At 36.9% G+C, this 21,871-nt stretch overlaps 1 protein-coding gene across 2 annotated transcripts in view; it reads left to right on the top strand.

Moving 5' to 3' along the window:
- The window catches only part of LOC739542 (salivary acidic proline-rich phosphoprotein 1/2), a 201,555-nt gene that overhangs the window by 162,873 nt on the left and 16,811 nt on the right, over positions 1-21,871 (top strand). The window contains exons 3-5 of one of the 2 annotated variants that reach the window (XM_016922979.3): positions 812-847; positions 1,210-1,730; positions 2,884-2,975. In XM_016922979.3, coding sequence (XP_016778468.3) covers positions 812-847; positions 1,210-1,712 — 539 coding nt within the window. In that variant the 3' untranslated portion in view covers positions 1,713-1,730; positions 2,884-2,975. Of the gene's footprint in view, positions 1-811; positions 848-1,209; positions 1,731-2,883; positions 2,976-21,871 lie in introns of those variants that run through there. The other variant, XR_008538438.2, reaches the window with a different exon arrangement.

The following is a 21,871-nucleotide window of genomic DNA, read 5'->3' as shown; positions in this document are numbered from 1 at the left end:
ATAGAGACATGGGACTGCTGTGAAGGATGTGGAGAATGCAAGACAGATTCAGGGAAGTACAGCTGTGAAGATCCTGTACTGATCCCAGTAGACAGGGATGATGGTGGCCTTGCTGGACAGTGGATGAGCATTGATGAAGGAGATAAACACATGTCAGAGCTACTGCCGAGGCAGAGAATTGGGTAAACACTTGTCTCTGTCTACATAGAGTTAGAGAATAACCAGAGTGAAACATTGTCATTTTTCTCTCTCCTGAATGTAGTATTTCAATGTGCTGGGAATGGCATGTGTAAGATTATATCCAAGTGGCTATGTCTGGTGGCTCCTGTTGAGAAAGCTTGCAAACATAAACAACATATTTACAGATGAAAGAGGGCAGAAGAATACCCAAATATGTCATTGAAATACTCAGAGCAGTTTAACTAAATAAGCGCTAAGGGTTTACAGGCAAACGCTATAGAGGAGGAAAGTGGAGGGAAGAAAGGAGGATGAGAAAACAGATGGGACTGCAGAATTCTCATGCCGAGGATCAGAAGACCTATTGTATCTTCATTCCTCATCAAGGCTTGGGGAATCAAAAGAGGACAAACAGGGGCCCTTCTATGTTGAGTTCCTGGTTGACGCTCAGTGTAGTAACAATCCTGCTTTCCCTTACATCTTCTTCCACTTCCGGTAGCATCAGAGAGTGGCTGATGAGATCACAAAGGGGATGCACAGGGTGTGATCAGAGGTCCTTTATCCTCGTAGAACACTATGAGCTCTGAATGATTCAGGAAGTAACTTTTCCCATCATCCTGTACTTCTTTTCTAGATGTCAGCCAAGAAGACGTTCCCTTGGTAATATCAGGTAAATCCCAATAAATTCTCAGTAAACTCTGTCTCCATTTTTCCCTGAAAAATTGATCAGTTCTCCAGTGTCTTCTTATCACCATTTTCTTGTCAGGAATTGGCTAATACCAATGCCCCAAAGATATAAACAGTTTTCTCCCAACCTTGATTCTGGGGACCATGAGTAAAGAAATTCGATTTTTCATCACCCTTATGTGGATTAAGAGGAGTTCTAATTAGGAAGCCTTGGGAAGGCGGGAGGTTGGGAGTTGAGAGGCAGGTCAGGGAGAGAGGGGCCGGCCGTGTGGTGAAGACAGAGAGGTATGAAGACAGGAGGGTTTTCCAGCATGAGCTCAGCTCTTCTTGTTTCAACTCACACAGATGGAGGAGACTCTGAGCAGTTCCTAGATGAGGAGCGTCAGGGACCACCTTTGGGAGGACAGCAATCTCAACCCTCTGCTGGTGATGGAAACCAGGATGATGGCCCTCAGCAGGGACCACCCCAACAAGGAGGCCAGCAGCAACAAGGTCCACCACCTCCTCAGGGAAAGCCACAAGGACCACCCCAACAGGGAGGCCATCCCCGTCCTCCTCGAGAAGGGCCACAAGGACCACCCCAACAGGGAGGCCATCCCCGTCCTCCTCGAGAAGGGCCACAAGGACCACCCCAACAGGGAGGCCATCCCCGTCCTCCTCGAGAAGGGCCACAAGGACCACCCCAACAGGGAGGCCATCCCCGTCCTCCTCGAGAAAGGCCACAAGGACCACCCCAACAGGGAGGCCATCAGCAAGGTCCTCCCCCACCTCCTCCTGGAAAGCCCCAGGGACCACCTCCCCAAGGGGGCCGCCCCCAAGGACCTCCACAGGGGCAGTCTCCTCAGTAATCTAGGATTCAATGACAGGTACGATTCCAGTTTATTATCCATCAAAGGCTCCAACTGCTACAGTTCTCCAACTTCATTGTGCCAATGAATCCTCTGAAAACCTGTTAATATTGCCCTGTCCTGGAACACATTTCTAAAAATTGTTATTCAGATATTCTTGTATAGAGTATCAAGACCCTGTGTTTTACAGAAGCTCTTGAAGGCAATTCTGATTTTGAGAATCACTATCTTCAAATTACATGTCTTAAGTAGGGTTGACAATGAGGACATAGAACCATGTTCCCCCTTTGGCTCTCTCTATTTTCTTTCCTCAAACTCAGACTCCCATTTAAAGTTTTCACCTGAACATGCTTTGCTCAGTCCTGCCTCACATCAGGCTTTCAGGTCCAGTATTCCTGCTAAGTGGTCCTTGAACTTTCAGTTGTAAAATAGTATCTCATTTTTAGTATACTTACATTTAAAGTCATACATGCTTAAGCTAACAAAAACTAATCTCACTGAACCGAAATGTGCAGAGCTAAATAGTAAGAGCCTAACTCATCTTTCCTCCCTTCTATCCTTCTCAAAACCCCCACCTTTTACTCTTTGGAATCTACTTTTTGAAATATATATTGCTACATAAATATATATAATGCTTTTATTACAAGCACTTATACCATACTGTATATTCAGATTTGTGTCTTACTCACTGGAAAAATTTATTGTTTAGAAAACTTTCTCATGAGTTCATTTAGATCTCTTCAGTGTTTATTGGTTAGTTTGTTTTTACAATTGTATACTATTCTATTGTTTGGTTGTTCCGTAATCTATTTAACCAATCCCTGTCACTGGATATTAAGGCTGGATTCACATTCTCACTATTATATGATATGTTGCAGTGCCCATCTTTGTAAAAATAGCCCTTACATAACCAACAGCAGCAAAGCATGAACAACATAACAATAATTGTTTCTCTTTCTCATCTAAGCAACACTTTAAATCACATTATGTGCAATGGCTTAAAGAGTGAACAAAGAAAATATTACTAAGGAGAAGGGGGCTGTAGAAGGGATAGAGGGCAAGAGTAGGGGCTTGCATCTCCATCACTGCAGTAACCCCCAGTGAGGGATTAGACATTTCCTGCCATGTCAAGTGTTGTCTGTAATCTTCCTTGTTTGCTTGTCTTTTTCAGGAAGTGAATAAGAAGATAACAGTGTTTCAAATGCCGTGAAACATGGCATCATGCTCTAACTTCAGTATACCAATAAAACAATCAGCTTGCAATTTCTGCTGGTGGTGTCTCTTTCTGAGTGTTTGGGACTCTAGAATCTGAGACCCATGTCCACATTGTAAGAACATCCAGGACCCCTTCTCCTTGATGTTTCCAGCAAGCTTCTCTCCTCCTTATCCTTATTAAGTCATCCACCTGGGGAAGGAGTTCCACTGTTTCTTTCCTTCTCTGTCTTCTATAGCTCGAATTTAAGTTGTACCATTATTTTCAGGTCATTTCTTGATATTCTAGTCAGCTTATGAATGTAAGCAAAACAATACCAATGAAAGAAAATCCCAGAAGCTGAGAGAAAATTTAACAAGTTCGAAAGTAACCGATTTTGTTTTCTAGGGAAATGAGTATGGTTCTATGCCTCTATTCCCCAGAAGCCACTAGACCTATTTTCCCATATTTTATCACTGATCAGTTCTGTCCCTGCCTATGAGTCTTACTATTCTTAAGAAAACCTAAATGGATTTCATCAGAGGCAGCCTGACTTGAATGGGCAAAGAATTTGGAATCTCTCAGATTGCAGTTTAAGAACTCTGTCTTGCTAACTCTGGACTCATAGGAAGCTACTTAAGTCTCAGAGCCTAAGTTTCCTCTTCTAAATTTTTGAATAATCAAAATGGCTCCCCTAAAGGATGAAGACTAAGCAGATCACATACATGAAAAACTAGTGGATATAGTCATGTCTGCTTCACAATAATGATTTTAGGAAAGAACAGCAGACATGAAATTGTGAGGAATTAAATGCTCCCAAGTTAAAAATCTTAAGATTTCTTTGTCCAAAAAATCTAAGTACAATAGTCTCTGATATTGTTTTTTTCTAGGCTTTCAAACAAAATAGGAACACATTGAGTATTCATATATTTTTTAGCATTTTCTTTCTTATCAGGCCTGTAAAATTCTAATTAGGTTTTTTTTAAAAAAAAAAATAGTATCTGCTTATGGAAATTTAATTATGACAATTAGAAGTGCAGGCTTTTGAAATCTAAGAGCTTATGAATGTGTTAGTTAATATAGTGAAATATTGCCTGCATAATGTCAATTTTTTATGTGTATCACCCAAATTAAAATATCTAGAATGAGAAAACAGAGAAGCAATCTAATTTATAACAGACAGAAAGTCTAGTTCTTAAGCAAAAATAAAAGATACATACATCTTATAATTTCATTTAAAAAAACAGAAAACAATACAAACTTCAGACATGAGAGGGAGAAATTAATCATAGATGTGTAAAATTTTGAAAAAATCAGATAACATGATGTAAAACTCTTCTGATATAAAAATTTCCATGAAATTAATATTACTTTAACATAAGTTATCAAATATGACTCAAGAAGTTTCAGAAAAATTGAATGTAAAATAACCTAAGAGAAATGAATGATGTTGATAGGAGACTCTCTGCAAGCAACTTTCAGTGTCATCTCCAATGTCAACGAACACAGAAAATTCTTATGTTGAATTTGTTAATCACTAGGAACAGATATTTCTAGTTTAAGTTTTTCTAATTTATAACAAAGGTTAAAAACATTCAGAATTCATTCTGTGAGGCTCATTAATGAAAATAAGTAGACCTGCAAAGGAAAAATACTCAGAAGTAAATAAACAAGTCAATGCTGTGCGGAAAATAATCCACCATGTTGAAAGAGGATGGTGAGGACGGCTCAATATTAGAAAACTGCCACTGTCTCCACTGATAGCCTAAGTGCTTTCACTAAGAAGTTCAAAAACAATCAGAACAGAATGATCTCACCACAACAGCCACCAAGTTGACCAACCCACATGCAGCTGGGGCTGAGTTCTCTCCTATTATCCTAGGTGAAGCCTCCTTGCCTCTATCTTTTCCCTTCCTACTTGATTTTATATCTCATTGCCTAATCAAGGATTTTGATTCTGTGCATGATCCTTTTGTCTTTTGAATCTTACCTGTATGCTCTACGAGATTATTTCAATCAGCACAAACTTGCTGAAACATCTCTTATTTTTACTAAGGTCTCCCTAAAGCTCTTAATGCTTCCTTACTGTGACATTATTTGTCCGCCTTCCTTATTACAAAGTTCTCGAAACATATGACTATAGTATTTCCTCCATTCACTCACCTCCAATTTTTCTTTCACATTCATTATACAGGCTTTCATACTTTGCACTCCAATTTTGTGACGGTCATCTTTGACCTTTATTCCAGTCAGTTTAGGAATCCATTTTCACTCTTGCATCTCATTTGACCTCTGAGCAATGTAACACTATTGAACATATCCTTCTTTTTGGAACAGTTTATCAAAATCTCCAGGGATGTCTCACTGTCTCCTATGGTTTCCTCTACCTCTGCTGCTTCCCTCCTGCAGCTACAAGTTTATTGTCTCTCAAATCTGTTTCATCTTGGTAAATAGCATCTATATTCATCAATGTGATTTAGCTAACTGCAAGTCATTCTTGACTCTTCCTCATACATCACATTATATCAGGTCAAATGGACTATGCTACTATTTCTATGCTACTATTTTAAAGTTCAACCTTCAAGTACGTTTCTACTGCAGCCATTTTTAAGCACCATCATCACTATCTGCCCATCTAAGCAAGCCTCATTTCTACCTTACTCCAAATTGCAAATCTATTTTTTCTCAACAGTTCCCCACTGTAACTATTTAATAATCATATTACACATGTGTCTTTTTTAGTGCATTTGCCCCTCTTTTACACCATAAGAACAAAATCCTAATTTTGAGTGTGGTCAAGTTCCTTAGGTTAGAGTCCTACCAGTCTCTGAACTTATTGACTGCTCTATACCTAATTGATCCAGCTATGGCCACACTGGTCTTCTTTGTTGTCATCTTCTCCTCCTCACTCTTCCCACCTCCCTCCTCCCTCCTCCCTCCTTCTCCTCCCTTCTCCCTCCTCCTCCTCCTTCTTTTTCCTCTCCTCCTCTTCATCCTCCTCCTCCTCCTTCTTCTTTTTTTTCTTCTTCTTTCTTCCTTCTCCTCCTCTTCCTTCTTTTTTATTTCTCCTACTCCATCTCCCTCTTCTTCTTTTTTGAAAAAATATGCTTAAATTTGCCTTCAATTTTATTTATTTATTTATTTATTTATTTATTTACTTTGAGATGGAGTCTCATTCTGTCACCCAGGCTGGTCTGCAGTGGCAAGATATCGGCTCACTGCAACCTCCGCCTCCCAGGTTCAAGCGATTCTCCTGCCTCAGCCTCCTGAGTAGCTGGGATTACAAGCATGCACCACCATGCCTGGCTAATTTTTGTATTTTTAGTTAAGACGGGGTTTCACCATGTTGGTCAGGCTGGTATCAAACTCCTGACCTCGTGATCCATCCACCTCGGCATCCCAAAGTGCTGTGATTACAGGCGTGAGCCACCGCACCCGGTCACCCTCAATTTATTTTTAAACTTTATTTTTATAAATATATGTGGTTCAAAGGTAATTTTGTTACATGTATACATTGCATAATGGTTAAATCATGGCCTTAGGGTTTCCATAACAAGAATAACAAACATTGCATTTACTAATTAATGTCTAACTCTTAATTCCCTCCCACCCACTCACTCTTCCAAGGCTTCAGTGTCTATAGTTCTACCCTCTATATCTATGTAAACACATTTTAGCACCTACTTGTTAGTGACAACATGTTATACTTGACTTTCTGTATCTGGCCTTTTTCACATAGCATATTATCTGTCACATCCAGTTCCATTCGTATTGCTACAAAAGGAGTGATTTCTTTCCTTCTTTTTTTCTTTTTTTTTTTTTTTGCAGAGTAGTATTGCATTTTGCATATATCACGATTTCTTTACCTACAAACCCATTGATGGGTTTCCATTGTTTCCATACTTAGGGTTTCCTAAGTATCCATTGATGGTTACTTAGGTTGATGCCATATCTTTGCTATTGTGTATGGTGTTTCAATAAACATAGAAGTGCAGATTTATTTTTCATATACTGATTTCATTTCCTCTGCATAGATACATTAGTAAGATTGCTAGATTGAATAGTAATCGAGTTTTAGTTCTTTGAGAAATCATACTGTTTTCCATAGAGTTTATACTAATTTACTTTCCAGTCAGGGTGTATAAGAGCTCTCTTTTCTCCACATCCATCCCAACATCTGTTTTGTTTGTTTGTTTGTTTTAATCATAGCCATTCTGAATAGGGTAAGGTGATAGTGTGGTTTTGATTTTTATTTCTCTGATGATTAGTGATATAGAGTATTTTTCACATACTGTTGATTATTTGTATGTCTTATTTGAAAAGATGTCCATTTCTATCTCTTGTTCACTTTTTAATGGACTATTTTGTTGTTTTTGAGTTGTTTGTTTGTATATTCTGGTTATTATTCTCTGCCAGTCCTATGCTCAGTAGGGTTATCATTGGGAGCTGTGTAGACATTGCCACTAGTCCAAACTCAGAAGTGAGGCATAGGGGAGCATAACATGCCCGGCAGGGGCTCTCGAAGCTTGGGCAGATCAGTCCTGGGCTCCAGCCCAACGTCTAGTGTGCTTCTCTAGCAGACAGCCCTGTGCCCCCCTCCTCCCACCTCTCAGATTGCGGGGTCAGGATTGTTACAGGGAAACATAGACACCTTTAGTCTCTGCCAGCTTATATGAGCAATCTCCAAGCAACAGGCTGAAGGACTTACATGGAAATGTGATCTAAACCTAGAGTCTAGCTTGCTTTATAATGTGTGATTGTTAAGAGTTGGAGTATGTTAGCCACTAATTGTCTTCTTGCACTGAGCCCTGAAAATGTTAAATTTGGGCTTTTGGATAATCATTGGGCCCTTTCGATATGGAGAATTAACCTTTAGTTCTGGGAAATGTATTGTTTCATTGATGTGTTTCTCAATATATTCTGGTTTCTTGGTCTGAAATTAATGATTGTTGATATTAAAGAGAACAGGTTATAGGAGGTGGAAATCAAGATTCTACTTGGTACATGGTATGTTTACATTCATTTGAAATGACAGGTGGATTGCTGAGGTCCTTGACTCCTGTACAGATACCTAAGCGCCTGCTGCAGTCCTGCTCCTGGCTTTGACTCCATTCTAAGTCAGTCACAGTGTCTCCTTCAGCTCTTTGGTAATCTCTGTTTTGGTTGTCTGGTAGGTTGATACCCAATATTTATTCTTGCCTGAAACACAAATCTCTCTCACTCATTTCTGACATTAGAGAGGGTCAGGAATAGGGTGTGAGTTGAGTGATATATGGAAGCATCACCTGTTCTCTTCCTGGACTCAGGAGACAAGGAGAAGCTTGCCTCCCACCAGGACTGGAACTTCCTCAGCTACCCATTCAAAGAGGCACATCTGACTGGCATTCACCTCTGCTCATTCTCTCTGACCTTTCTTACCTACTTGAAAGTCTACTGTAAGCTACCTAGGCAAAACTGCTCATGTCCAGCAACTCTTTTGAAGTAATGTTTGGTGAAACCAGAGACAATCATCCTATTAACATCAGGGCACCTGCTAGGCCCAAGCAGCTACTCTATGACTCCCTTAAAGCATGTGACACTTAGTTGCAACTGTTTGACTTTCCACATAGCTGCAGAATATTTGACCACTGGTATTATATTCCTTCTCAACCCACATCACTATTTGTGTCAGCAGAAAAACAGAAAGTTAATCTGCCTAATCAACTAGAAAATTCAATGTTACCTGTAGCAATTCTTATATTATTGAAAGGCCTTCCTATAATGTAGTAGGTCTTTAAAAAGTTCATGAAAATGTATGTTATATTAAGAAATACCATAAAAGGATTCCACATTTTTTGGCATCAAAATGAACCTAAACTGATATGCTGCAAGATGTCTGAATAGGAGCTATTTCAAGGAATAATGAAAAATAAGACAGGAGTTTCAAAACATCCCCTATAAGAGAAAAATACATTTTTCTAAAATTAAAGTGAAAACAAATAGAAAATTTATGGTTAAGCTTGCATGAAAGAAGGTAAAACCACTGATGCTTTCTGAAAAGTTCATGTGGATAATGGCTGAAGAAATCAGCAGTTCACAAGTAGATACATTATTTCAAGAAGGGATGAGATGGTGCTGAACCTCAAGTCTACAGTGACAGAGTATTCATATCAAATGTATCTTGTTGATACCACGATAGAAGAGGAATGAAGATTAAGAGTACAAACAATAGCAAACCCTTCAGGTTTTTTAATTGGTTCATCTTACATGATTCTAACTGAAAAATTAATGTTGAGCAAATTTTTCACTCTGTGGATGCCAAAACTGTGGCAACCAGAGCAGCTACAGACAAGAGAAGAAGTTTCCCTGAAAATAAGGGGATAAAGATCCTGAAGCATTTCATCAAAGAATTGTGACAGCACATATAACATGGCTTTATCAGTACAATCATGAAACAAAGCACAATCAAAGCAATGGCTACCAAGAGGTGGAAGTGCTCCAGTCAAAGAAGAGTGGATGAGGAAAGTGCAAAGGTAATTGTAAGAGTTTATTGGGAGGCTCAAGGCATTTTGCTTGTTGACTTTCTGAAGGGCCAGAGAAGGACAATATATGCTTATTCTGAGAATATTTTGAGAAAGCCAAAACTTTAGTAGAGAAATGCCTTGGGGAGCTTCAGCAGAGTCCTTCACCACGACAGAGCTCCTGCTCATTTCTCTCATCAAACAGGGCAGTTGGTGAGAGTTCTGATAGAAAACCATTAGGCATCCACATTACACCCTAATTTAGATCTTTGGATGCTTTTTGTTTTGTAATCTCGTAACATCTGTAAAGACTATTTATTATTCTTCAGTTAATGTAAAAAGGACACACCAATAGCTGGCATGTTGACCAAAATGTATGAAAATTTCCCTTATGCTGTTCATTAATGAGTAGGATAGGGAAATGGTTGAAAACTGAGTATCTGATGGTAGAATTGAAACAAACTTACCAAATGACACCTTTACATTTGCTTTTTTCCATAGAGAACAAGAGGTAGAAGAATTAAAGATACTCCATCACTGTTGCAGACCTTTGGGGAGACCTAAAATTCAAATGTTTATTCAATTGGTTTTGAGCAATGTCGGCACTGCTTGAATTTGAAATTAAATGTGTCTTGTTTACTTGCATGAAGACACTTTATACATATCTCCCTTATCACTTCTATTCCTCTACTCTGATCTCAGTTCCTTTAAGGATTTGAGCTGGGCCTGAGATATCCCTGACTTGAATGAGACAAAAGCCTTACAGATCCATCCCAAAATTTTGTAAAGCATCAAGGAGGGTAGGGATTAAAATTGCTTATATGTGTTCAAATCACTATGCTACTTGGCTCTGTGGGAAATGGGGAAGGAGTGCTGAAGGATATAGGATGGAGCCACTTGTGATACCGAGGCAAGAAAGGAAGAGACTCCAAGTCTGTAGACTCCCTAGACACTGGGAGGTGCACTTTAAAAAGGTAAACCCTGGAGCAAGAAGTCAAGTGAAAAAGAAAGCCTTTTTGGTGGCCCTAGTCTTTTTTGTTTTTTGGGTGGTTTTCATTGTTGTTTTTTCAGACTTTGACTTGCTCTCTCTCTTAGGCTGGAGTGCAGTGGCGTAATCATGGCTCACAGTAGCCTTGCTCTCCCAGGCTCAATCTATACTCCCAGCTCACCCTCCCAAATAGCTGAGTCTACAGGTGCAAACCACCGAGCCAGGATCCTTTTGTAATTTTTTTATAAAGACTGGGTCTTACTATGTTGCCCAAGCATATCTCAAATTCCTTGTGTCAAGGAATTCTCCCGCTTCTGCCCTTGAAAGTAGTTGGATTACAGGCATGAGCCATTTCGCCAGGCCTGTAGTCGTTGATTTTACCTCAGCCGTATTATCCACTTTCTATAAATCCCCAGTCAGAAGACAGCAGGCCTACCCGGGTACTGTAATAGACTCTAATTAAGCAGGTGTTAAACTGTGTTGTTACTGTAGGGAAGACAGGAAAATGAAGTCCTCAAATTCAATTGAGATTTGAGCAAATGATGCACAAAAGAAAACTAAAAAAGACTTTGTGAATAGGAATTTTTTGGGACTCCTTCAGTGCACACTATGTATGCTATGATGTTAAATATACTTATAGTTTTATCTCGTAAGAGCCCTAAAGGATCATCCAGGCAGAAGCTCCAAGTAGAAAAATGTTAGTGGGACAAAATCCCCTGCTATCTGAACCAGTGAGTGGATCTCAATTAAGCAAGAAGGCCTCTACCCTCCAATGTCCAAAACTTCCTTCATTGAACTTATTGTGTACTGTAAACAGAGAAAGTCCTGTGTGTGGGATAAAATAGAAAATTACTCAACATACTTTATAAAATCAGAAACAATCGACCAATTCTCAAGGAGTTAAATAATCAAGAGATGATAACCTTGAAACAATCTGGATATTAAAACGGTGAGATTTTCAATCTCACTGAAGCAGGTGTTACAAACATCCATTATGAAGTCAATGTGTACACTCTCAATTTAAATGGAAAAAAAATTCCCAGCAGAAAAAAGAAACTATATAATATAATGACATAGAAATTTTGATACTGAGATATGTAGTGTAAAAAATTAAATAAAATATTATTTGGTGTGATCACTAACAGAAAGGAAATGATGGAGGAAAGAGTCAGTATTCTTGAGGCTGGATTAATAGAAACTGTATACTCGAACACAGGGTAAAATTTTAAATACTATTATGAACAAGAAAGGTTATAACAAATAATGTGATAATGATAAAATCTGAGCTTCAGAAGGGAAGAACAATGAGGATGCTATTGAGAGAGAACTCAAAGACATAATGGCTGAAAATTCTCCAAACTTGCAATGGGCATAAACCTACAGATGCAAGAAGCTGAGCAACTGCCAACCAGAATATACCCAAGAAAATCTATGCAAGCAACACTGCAGTCAAATTTCTAAAAACTAAAAGAAATGTTTTGAAAGCAGCAAGAAACAAATGACACCATAGCTATAGGGAAAACACAATGTGAGTAACAGTGGTGTTATTACCAGAGAGCAGAATAACCAATAGGATGTAGCTAAAATATTCAAAGTGCTGAAAGGAAAAAAATGTCAACCAGATGTTTATGTCCAATATAACTACTCATCAATAAAAAGAAAATACAGGCATTCTTAGAAGACAGAAAAAAAAATCTAAGAGAATTTCTTTCCAACAGACCTATCTTATAAAATGGTTCTATGAAGGTCACTAATCATAAAGGAAAAAATAGAATAGGATTTTTCTGGAACATCAAGAATGAGCAACAACAACAAGAATGAGCAACAACAACAACAATGACAACAAGCCAAAAACAAAAATTGGAAATACAAAGTAGGTAAACACAAAATATCTTTCTTTCCTTCTCACGTTTTCTGCATGAGTTTCAAATGGCTCAACTGGCCATTGCTAGCTTTAAAGATGGAAGAGGGCCAAGGAACGTGGCAAGATAATGAGCTTTTCTTCTAGAGACTCCAGGAAGGAACTCAGCCTTGAGACATGGATTTAACGCAGTGAGACCCAGTTCAGATTTCTGAGCTGCAAACCTGGAAGACAATAAATTTATGTCAAAGCAAAAATGACAAAATTTACTGTGGCACTAAATGCACATAGACATATATTTAATATGATTCTGTTACAAACAGTGGGAAAGGGGGAGCAGTTAAAACAACAGGAAAGCAAGGTTTCCATATTTTACTGAATAGGGTAAAATGTGCACAGCACTAGGCTGTGAAAAGCTATATATGCATAATGTAACACAGAGCAACCACTAACAATGCTGTACAGAGAGTCACACAAAAAATTTACAGATCAACTAAAATGGAATCAAAAAACATTTTCAAGGAATCCATAGATCAGGAAAAAGAAAAACAATCAAAAGTAGTATAAATATGAAAAACAAAAATGGCTCAAAAATACCAATAATTACATTAAATGTAAATGGTTATTAAAAGTAGATTTCTGCCATTTCAGTTTCTGACTTACACTATTGCGTAGATACTATGCAATACTAATAATACTAATAATGTTTTATATCATTAGCTCTTTTATTCCTATGGTAGCCCTTTAATAATTCCTTGCATTATGTTTACTCTTCAGATGAAAAAACAAAAGCTCAATATGATTGCCTGACATTTTCAGTCATATAGCTGGTAAACATCAGTCTGCTTGGTTAAATGTATTACTGAGTAATTAATTTTTATAGCTTTGTAAAGGGAATTTCATAGCTGATTTTTCATTCCTGCTGGGTTATTGCTGGTATATAGAAATGCTACTAATTTTTGCATATTGATATTTTATCCTGCAATGTTATTGAATAGTCCTAAATTTTTTTGGTGGAGTTTAGATTTTTCTTTTTTTATGTTAACAATTTTTTTAACTTTTATTCTAAGTTCAGATGTACAACTGCATGTTTGTCACATAGGTAAACTTGTGTCATGGGGGTTTGTCGTACAGATTATTTCATCACCCAGGTATCAAGCCTAGTACCATTAGTTATTTTTCTTGATCCTCTTTCTCCTTCCACCCTCTACCTTCTGAAAGGCCCCAGTGTGTTTTTCCTAATATAAGACTATGTCGTCTGCAAACAGGAACAATTTAACTTCCTCTTTTCCAATTTGGATGGCTTTTATTTTTTTTGCTTGCCTGATTCTTCTCGCTAGGACATGACATAAAGTAAAATGTTGACTGAGTGGTGTCTTATTTCAGTTTTTAGAGAAATGGCTTTCAGTTTTCCCCATTCTGTATGTTAGGTGTGAGTTCGTCACACGTGGTTACATTATATAGAGGTATATTCCTTCTTTGTGTAGTTCGTTGGGAACTTTTATCATAAATGGATGCTAACTTTTATCAAATGCTTTTTCCTACATCTATTCATATGCTTATTTGGTTTTGTCTTTATTCTGTTAATGTGATGTACCACATTTATTGATTCATGTATGCTGAACCATTCTTGCATCCCTGGGATAAATACCACTTGATTATTGCTAATTATCTTTCTGATGTGTTCTTAGATTTGGTTTGCTAACATTTTGTTGAGGATTTTTGTGTCTGTGTTCATCAGAAATACTGACCTCTAATTTTTGTTATAGTTATTGTTGTTGTGTTCGTGTATGTTTTTAGCATTGGGGTATTCCTGGCATTGTAAAATTAGTTAGGAAGTATTCTCTTCTCTGAATTTGTTGGAATTGTTTGATGAGGAATGCTTTTCCTTTTTCCTTATAAGTTTGGTAGAATTCATCAGTGAAACCATCTAGGCCTGGACTTTGCTTTGTTGGGAGATTTCGTTTTTATTACTGATTCTATTTCTTTACTCATTATTAGTCTGTTCAGGTTTACCCTTCTTTCCTGGCTCATTTTGTGTGAGTTGTATATGTCAGGGAATTAATCTTTTTCCATGGTGTTCAATCTTAGTGTATACTTGTTCAAAACATATGGTTTCATTAGTGTATTATTGTCCAAAATATACAGTTGTATTTCTATGATATAAGTTGTAATATCTTCTTTTTAGTTTCTGATTTTGTTTCATTCAGTTTTTTCTGTCTATATATTTTTTTTATATATGTATAGATATACAATATCTATACTATATATATAGTATAGCATATATATATATACGTGTGTGTGTGTGTGTGTGTGTGTATATATATATATATATACACACATATAGAGTATAGCCTAGCTAGACACTTAGGAATTTTATTTATTGTTTCAATAAACCAACTTTTCATTACATTGAGTTTGGGTTTTGTTTTTTTTTTAGTTTCTAGTTGTTTGGTTCTGCTCTTATTTTTATTATATTTTTCCTTTCACTAATTTGGGGTTCAGTTTGTTTTTAGTTTTCTAGTTCCCTCAGGTGGATCACTGGGTTGTTTAATTGAAATCTCTCTACTTTTGGATGAAAGAATTTATTCAGAGCATCTCCCCTCTTAGCACTATTTGTGCTGTATGTTGTGTTTACATTGTCATATTTCAAAAACATTTTAATTTTCTTCTAAATTTCTTCATTGAACCAGTGGTTGCTCAGGAGCATGTTGTTTAATTTCCATGTATTCTTACAATTTCCAAAGTTCCTCTTAATATTGATTTTTAGTTTTATCCATTGTGGTATATGAAAATAAAGTATACTGCTTTTTCAAAATGTACTGAGACTTGTTTTGTGGCCTAACGTACAGTCTATATTAGAAAATCTTCCACAGGCTAATAAGAAAAATGGTATGTTTTGCCACTGTTAAATAAAAATGTCTATAATGTATATTGGGTCCCCTTATTCTTAAGATTAAGTCCAATATTTCTTTGTAGATTTTCTGTCTAAATAATCTGTTTAATGCTGAGAGTCAGGTGTTAAAGTTTACACTACTATTGTATTGGAATCTATTTATCCTTTTAGATGTCATAATGATAGGTTTATGTATCTAGGTATACTCTAGTGTTGGGGGAATATATTTAGTTTTGTTATATCCTCATGCTAAATTGATCTTTCTATTCTTATATAATAACCTTCTTTTTCTCTCATTACTGTTTTTGACATAGAGTCTATTTTATCTGATGTTAATATACCTGTTTCGACTTGTTTTTGTTTCTGTTTACATGGGATATTTTCTTCTATCCCTTCATTTTCAGTCTATATATGTCTTATTAGGTGAAGTCAGCTTCTTGTAAGCAGCATATAGTTAGGATATTTTTTAAAAATTCACTCAGCCAGTCTATGTCTTTCAAGTGGAGAATTTAATCAATTTTCAATCAAGATTATTATTCATATGTGAGAAATTACTTCATTTTGCTATTTGTTTTTGTTTGTTTTACATATACTTTGTTTCTTTTTCTCTCACTTTTTATTATTGTGGTTTAGTATTTTTCTATAATAGTAAAATTTAAATCATTTCAAGTCTTCATTTGTCTGCTGTACTAGGGAGTATTTTAAATTTTTTGTGTTTTCATGACGGTAGATATTGTACTTTTGCTTTCAGGAGCAGAATTCCCTTAAGCATATCTTGCGGGGCAGTCATTGTGGTGATGAATTCTCTGTTTTTGCTTTTCAGGGAAAAACTTTATTGTTACTTCATTTTGAAGTTTGCCTGTGCTGAAGATAGTGTTCTTGGCTGGCAGATTTTTTTTCTTTGAACACTTTAAATATATGATTTTATCTCTCTTTCACAGTTTATACAGTGAAAATCACTGTTAATCTGATGAGGGTTCCGTTATCATGACTCGATGCTTTTATCTTACTGTTTTTAGAATGAACGACTTTTGGCTTTTGACAGTTTGACCACTGTATGCCTTGGAGAAGGACTTTTGGGGTTGTGTCAATTTGAGTATCATTGAGGTCCTCTATTTGAATGTCTAAATCTCTTGCTAGACTTGACTTGACAAATTTTCAGCTATTATTTTTTTTCTTTTTTTCTTTTCTTTTATTATTATTATACTTTAAGTTTTAGGGTACATGTGCTTAGTTTAAAATTTTTGTCATGCCTTTGCCCATCTCTTCTTCTTGAGTATTCTGGAATACTCAGAATCAAACCTTTGGTAACTACATGGTATGTTATATTTAATACTGGCTTTATTTAGATGATTTATTATATTTTCTATCTGATTTATTTCAGAAATCTAGTCCTCAAGTGGTGAATTTTTTTCTTCTGCCTTACCTAGTCTATTGTTGAAGCTTTTGAAAATATTTTTTTTTTTACTTTATTCATTGAATTCTTTACTACCAGGATATCTGTCTGGTCTTTCTCATGACATCTAGGTATCTGGTGAATTTCTTATTCATATTCTGATTTTTTTCAGATTTTTGTATTGATTATCTTTGCTCTATTATATTTAACTAAGCTTCTATGATATCATATTTATGAATTTTTTAGAAGTTCATAGATTTTATTTTTGTTGCAATCTCCTGCTGAAGAATAATTGTGGTCCTGTAGGGGTGTCATGTTTTCTAACATCTTCATGTTTATTGAGTCCCTATATTAGTATATGCATGTCTGGAGTAACAGCCTCTTCTTGATTGGCTTTCATAGGGGAACACTATTTTTTCTATAGATATATCTGTAGTGTTGGTTGCATACAGCACTTTAGCTTTGACTCTGGGTGTATACACTAGCATAATATCTGTATGGTTTCTTTGTCTCTAGTCGGGATCAGTGGTCTGTGATTTCCTCAGTTGCTAAGACTGAGGTTGTTAGTAAAAGTTTTTGTGAGGTTTTGATGGGAACAGGGGTACTAGATGGGCCAGTCTGCAACACATGTTAGTGGCAGCAGTGGAATGAGCATGCCGGTCTTTGAGCCTCCAGACAACAAACATTGACACCAATATCCACAGGTTCAGTTGGGTACATTATTGTACCTCCAGGGAGTTTCCTGTGGTGCTGGAAGTTGCAGTGGTGGGCCTGGTGAGTGAGTGGTTCTTGAGACTTTGTGCAATGTGCCTGGCATGGGTGATAGCAATAGCAGTAGCAAGACAACCCTCAGGCTTCCAGGTTGAATGTGCTGGTGGTAATGGTGATGGCAATGGCCTATGTAGGCCAGTCCTAAGAATCCAAGGTGTCACATGCAGGTACGTACTGGCAATGGTCTTGGCACAGGCTGTGTAGGTTTGTCCTCAGACCCATCAGAGAAGTACATGGGTGCCAGCAGTGCTGGATGGAATGGGATGAACCCAGACCAGCTCCAAAGTGTCTGCAGTGATTATTATTCTTGCAGGTCAGGAAGAGGGAGGAATTTTCTGAAGGGTCAGTGTGGTTTCAGAGATAGCATATGGTTGTCTCAACAAAATAGCTACCCACTAGTTCCAAAGTGTTGCTGTAGAGGCAAGCTGACTTACTACCCCAACAAACAGAATACCAAAAACAAATATAGAGCTTTGAGATCTATGTCAGGAAAAATACATAGCTCAAGTATGAAAATGAGATGGTTCTCAGGGCCAAAGAGAAGTGGAAAATCATCAAGAAGACAGTAGGAGATGGGACTTCCACCTCCATGATGTCCCTCCTTCCTATTCTTCCTGGCACCACACATGCAGAGAATCTCCCCCAATTCATGGATTTTAGAGTGAATAAAGTGAAATTGATGTTCTCAAACAGATTATTTACCACCTTGGATTCCTGGCAAGAAACTTGTTCTTCCTTGGCCCATGAGATGCATTATGACTCCCTTAGGGAAGATGAATATTCTCTGTCCTCAGGGAGGAATATTCCTGAAGAGAGCAAGAGACAAAATAGGGAGGAGGGAAGATCATCTCCAGTTCTGGACACTGTTCATAACTTGGCCAAAGGAGAAGCCAAATCAGGGTAGATGTTCAATAGCACCATGCTTTAGGAGGTACATTCCTTAGGTCACCAGACCATAACCCCTAGCCAAGTTTCTCATACTTCCAGGGTAATTCCTCTGGGACATTTCCCATTTCGGACAGTTAATACTCCAACCGTTTACTAAAGACAAGGTAAAAGTGAGGTTGAGACACCACCTAGAGTCAAAAGGGAGGCAACAGCCCAGCAGTGAGGATTTGCCAAGCAAATAGACTCAATAACAACAAACACAACCCAGACCTGAAAAACTGAAATTAATTAATAACCCTTCTATGGAAAGACATAGAAGTATACCCACAGGAAACAACAGCAAGCAAAGAGCCATGGCCTTCCCAAAAGGACAAAGGTACCAAACGAGTTACTGACCCCAATGACATGACAGTTGGTTAGCTCTCTGATCAAGAATTCAAAATAACAATTTTAAGGAAATCAGATATCTGCAAGATAGCATAGGAAAGCAATTTATTGATTTATCAGAGAATTTTAACAGAGATTGAGATAATTTTGAAAAATCAAACAGAAATCTGGGGACTGGTAACTAGATTTGCTGAACTGAAAACTCATTAGTGGCTCTCCATACTTTCCCACCTCTCAGCTTGCAGGATCAGTCAGGGTTGGTGCAGGGAAACACATGATTCTTCTGTCTCTTGGCCAGGTCAGTGCTGGGCCTCATCTCAGCTCCTGCCCACTGCTCCAGCAGACAGCCCTGCCACTCCGTATTTTCCCACCTCTCAGCTTGCAGGATCAGTCAGTGTTGGTGCAGGGAAACACATGATTCTTCTGTCTCTAGGCCAGGTTAGAAGGGCAGTCTCCAAGGGACAGGCTTCAGGACTTGGATGGAAACCTAACCTGAACCTAGGGTCGATTTTACTTTATAATGTATGGTTATTCAGAGGTAGAGTATGTGAGCCTCCATTTGTCTTCCTGCACTGGGGCCTGAAAATGTTAAATCTGGTCTTTTAGATAATCAATGGCTTTTTTCATTATGGAGAGAATTATCCTTAAGTTCTGGGTAATGTATGGCAGTATTTAATTGATAATGTCTTTCCCAATATATACTCTGTTTTCTTTTTCTAAAATTCATGTTGGGTGAATTTTTTAATTGTCTTCACATTATGGACCATATCTTTGCCTTTTTGCTCTACCTCATAGGGGATTTCCTTAACTTTACATTTTATTGAACTTATCAATTTAATTTACAATTGCTCATATTCTTTTGTGTTCTTTGGTCAATCTTCTATTTGATAGCATCCTTTTATGTTTTATGGTTATATCAGAATATATTAATTATAGTCTTGTAAACGTTTCTTCTGCTGTTTATCTTACCTCTTTTCCTTCAGAATTACACTTTGTTCTGATTCTTTGAGTCTCATTTGATGGAGAATTTCTTCAATTGTCTGGTCCACCTTTGATTCAATTCATACTTAAGAGTAGGCACTAAAACGATCAGAAAGCTCTATGAGTGTTGGAAAAGGTCTGGAGAATCATGCATTTCACAGTAGAGGGATTGGATGCCCAGGTAGCTATTTTGTTCAGATCTCCAGTTGCTGCCCCTGACACAGTGATGATCCTTCTGAAGAATCCTTCATTTTCCTGATCTGAAAATGTCATCTTCATTATTGGTGTTGGGAAGATTTAGGGTCTTATTTTAATAGAGAAAGCTGGGCTTTGCAAGTGGTTGTCCTGCTGTAAGTGGCAGAGTTAGAATGAAATCTACAGATTCTCATTCCCAAGTCTGCACAACACTCCAAAGAAGTGACTGCCCCAACTTACAAATGCAGCCAACCCAAAGTAAATTTGTACCACTTAGTTTTGTCACTTAAACTACTGCATATACATACTGCACAGTATAAATACATGCAATACTATCAAATTTTATATAAACTCATACATATCCTTTTGCAAAAGTCTAGTTTAAACATTACCAAATCAGGGATAACTGTCTCCATACACGACTGAAACAAATTTGAGAGATGTAAGATTACCTGTTCTCTCTGCAGGAGGAAAATATAGGCCTCACAAAGATGTTTACATCTTAATTCCCAGAACCTGTGTTTTATGTTAAATTACATGGCGAAGGGCAATTAAGTTTGCTAATAATTTGACCTAAAAATAGAGAGAGTTTCCTGGATCTAATATCAAGGTAAATGACAGGAAATGGCACATAGAGTTTTCTATCTTATAATGTGCTTTTGTATCTCAATGCCTTTTTCCCCTTTCAGAGCATACATTATTCAAAGGCGGAAAATATGTGTGTGCTTTTTTTTATTTCTGTGAAGTATGCTGATTGGTATTTTGTTTGGGATTGCATTAAATCTGAAGATCATTTTGATTAGTATGGCCACTTCCAAAATATTAATTGTTCCAATCCATAAACATAGAGTATCTTTTCATTTATTTGCATCTTTTTCAATTTCTTTTATCAATGTTTCATAGTTTGCAGTATTAGAGATCTTTTATCTCCTTGGTTAAGTTTATTCCTAAGTATTTTATTCTTTTTTGGTTATTGTAAATGAAATTATTTTCTGAATTATTTTTCATATAGTTCACCATTAGCATACAGAAATGCTACTAATTTTTGTACATTGATTTTCTATTCTGCAACTTTACCAGATTTATTCTAACAGTTTTTTGTTGAAGTCTTTAGTTTTCTATAAATAAGATCATGTCATCCAGAAAGATGAACAATTGACTTCCTTCTTTTCAATTTCAATGTTTTTAATTTCTATCTCTTGCCTAGTATATCTAGCTAATACTTTTAATACTATGTTGAATAGGAGTGATGAAAGTGAACATCCTTATCTTTATCCTAATCTTAGAGGAAATCTTTCACCTTTCCTTATTCTGCATGATGTTACCTGTGGGTTTGTCATATATGGCCTTTTTGTGTTGAGGTACATATCTTGTGTGTCTAATTTCTTGTGAGCTTTTATTATGCAGGGATATTGAATTTTATAAAATACTTTCTCTGTGTCTATAGAGATGATCATATGGCCTTTGTCCTTCATTTTGTTAATAGGGTGCATCACATTTATTGATTTGTATATGTTGAATAAAACCCACTTGATCATAGTGAATGATCGTTTTCATGTGCTGCTGCGTTCACTTTGCTAAAATCTTGTTGAATTTTTGCATTGATATTCATCAGGGATGTTGGCTTGTGGCTTTTTTATTTGTTGTATCTTTGGTTTTGGAATCAGGGTAATGCTGGCTTTGTAAAATGCGTTTGGAAGTATTACTTCCTCTGCAATATCTGGAATTGTTTCAGGATAATTAGTATCAATTCCTCTTTAAATGTCTGGTAGAATTCAGCAGTAAAGCTATCAATCCTGATTTTTAAAAATTCATACATAATGTTTGTACATATTTATGGGACATGATATTTTGTTATAAGCATATAGAATGTATAATGATCAAGTTAGGGTATCTGTCATCTTGAGTATTTATCATTTCTATGTTTGGGGAACTGTTCAAGTCCTTTCTTCTAGCTATTTTGAAATATTGTTAAACATAGTCACCCTAATCTGTTATCAAATATTTGAATTTATTCCTTCTAACTGTATGTTTGAACCCATTAATGAACCTCTCTTCATACTTGTCCTCCTGCCTCACAAACACTGGTCCATCTCTTGTAGCC

This window comes from Pan troglodytes, chromosome 10, assembly GCF_028858775.2.
Source record: "Pan troglodytes isolate AG18354 chromosome 10, NHGRI_mPanTro3-v2.0_pri, whole genome shotgun sequence".
In the NCBI taxonomy this organism is placed as follows: domain Eukaryota; kingdom Metazoa; phylum Chordata; class Mammalia; order Primates; family Hominidae; genus Pan; species Pan troglodytes.
The sequence above is the reverse complement of the archived record's forward strand: the minus strand, read 5'-3'. Positions and strand labels throughout refer to the sequence as shown.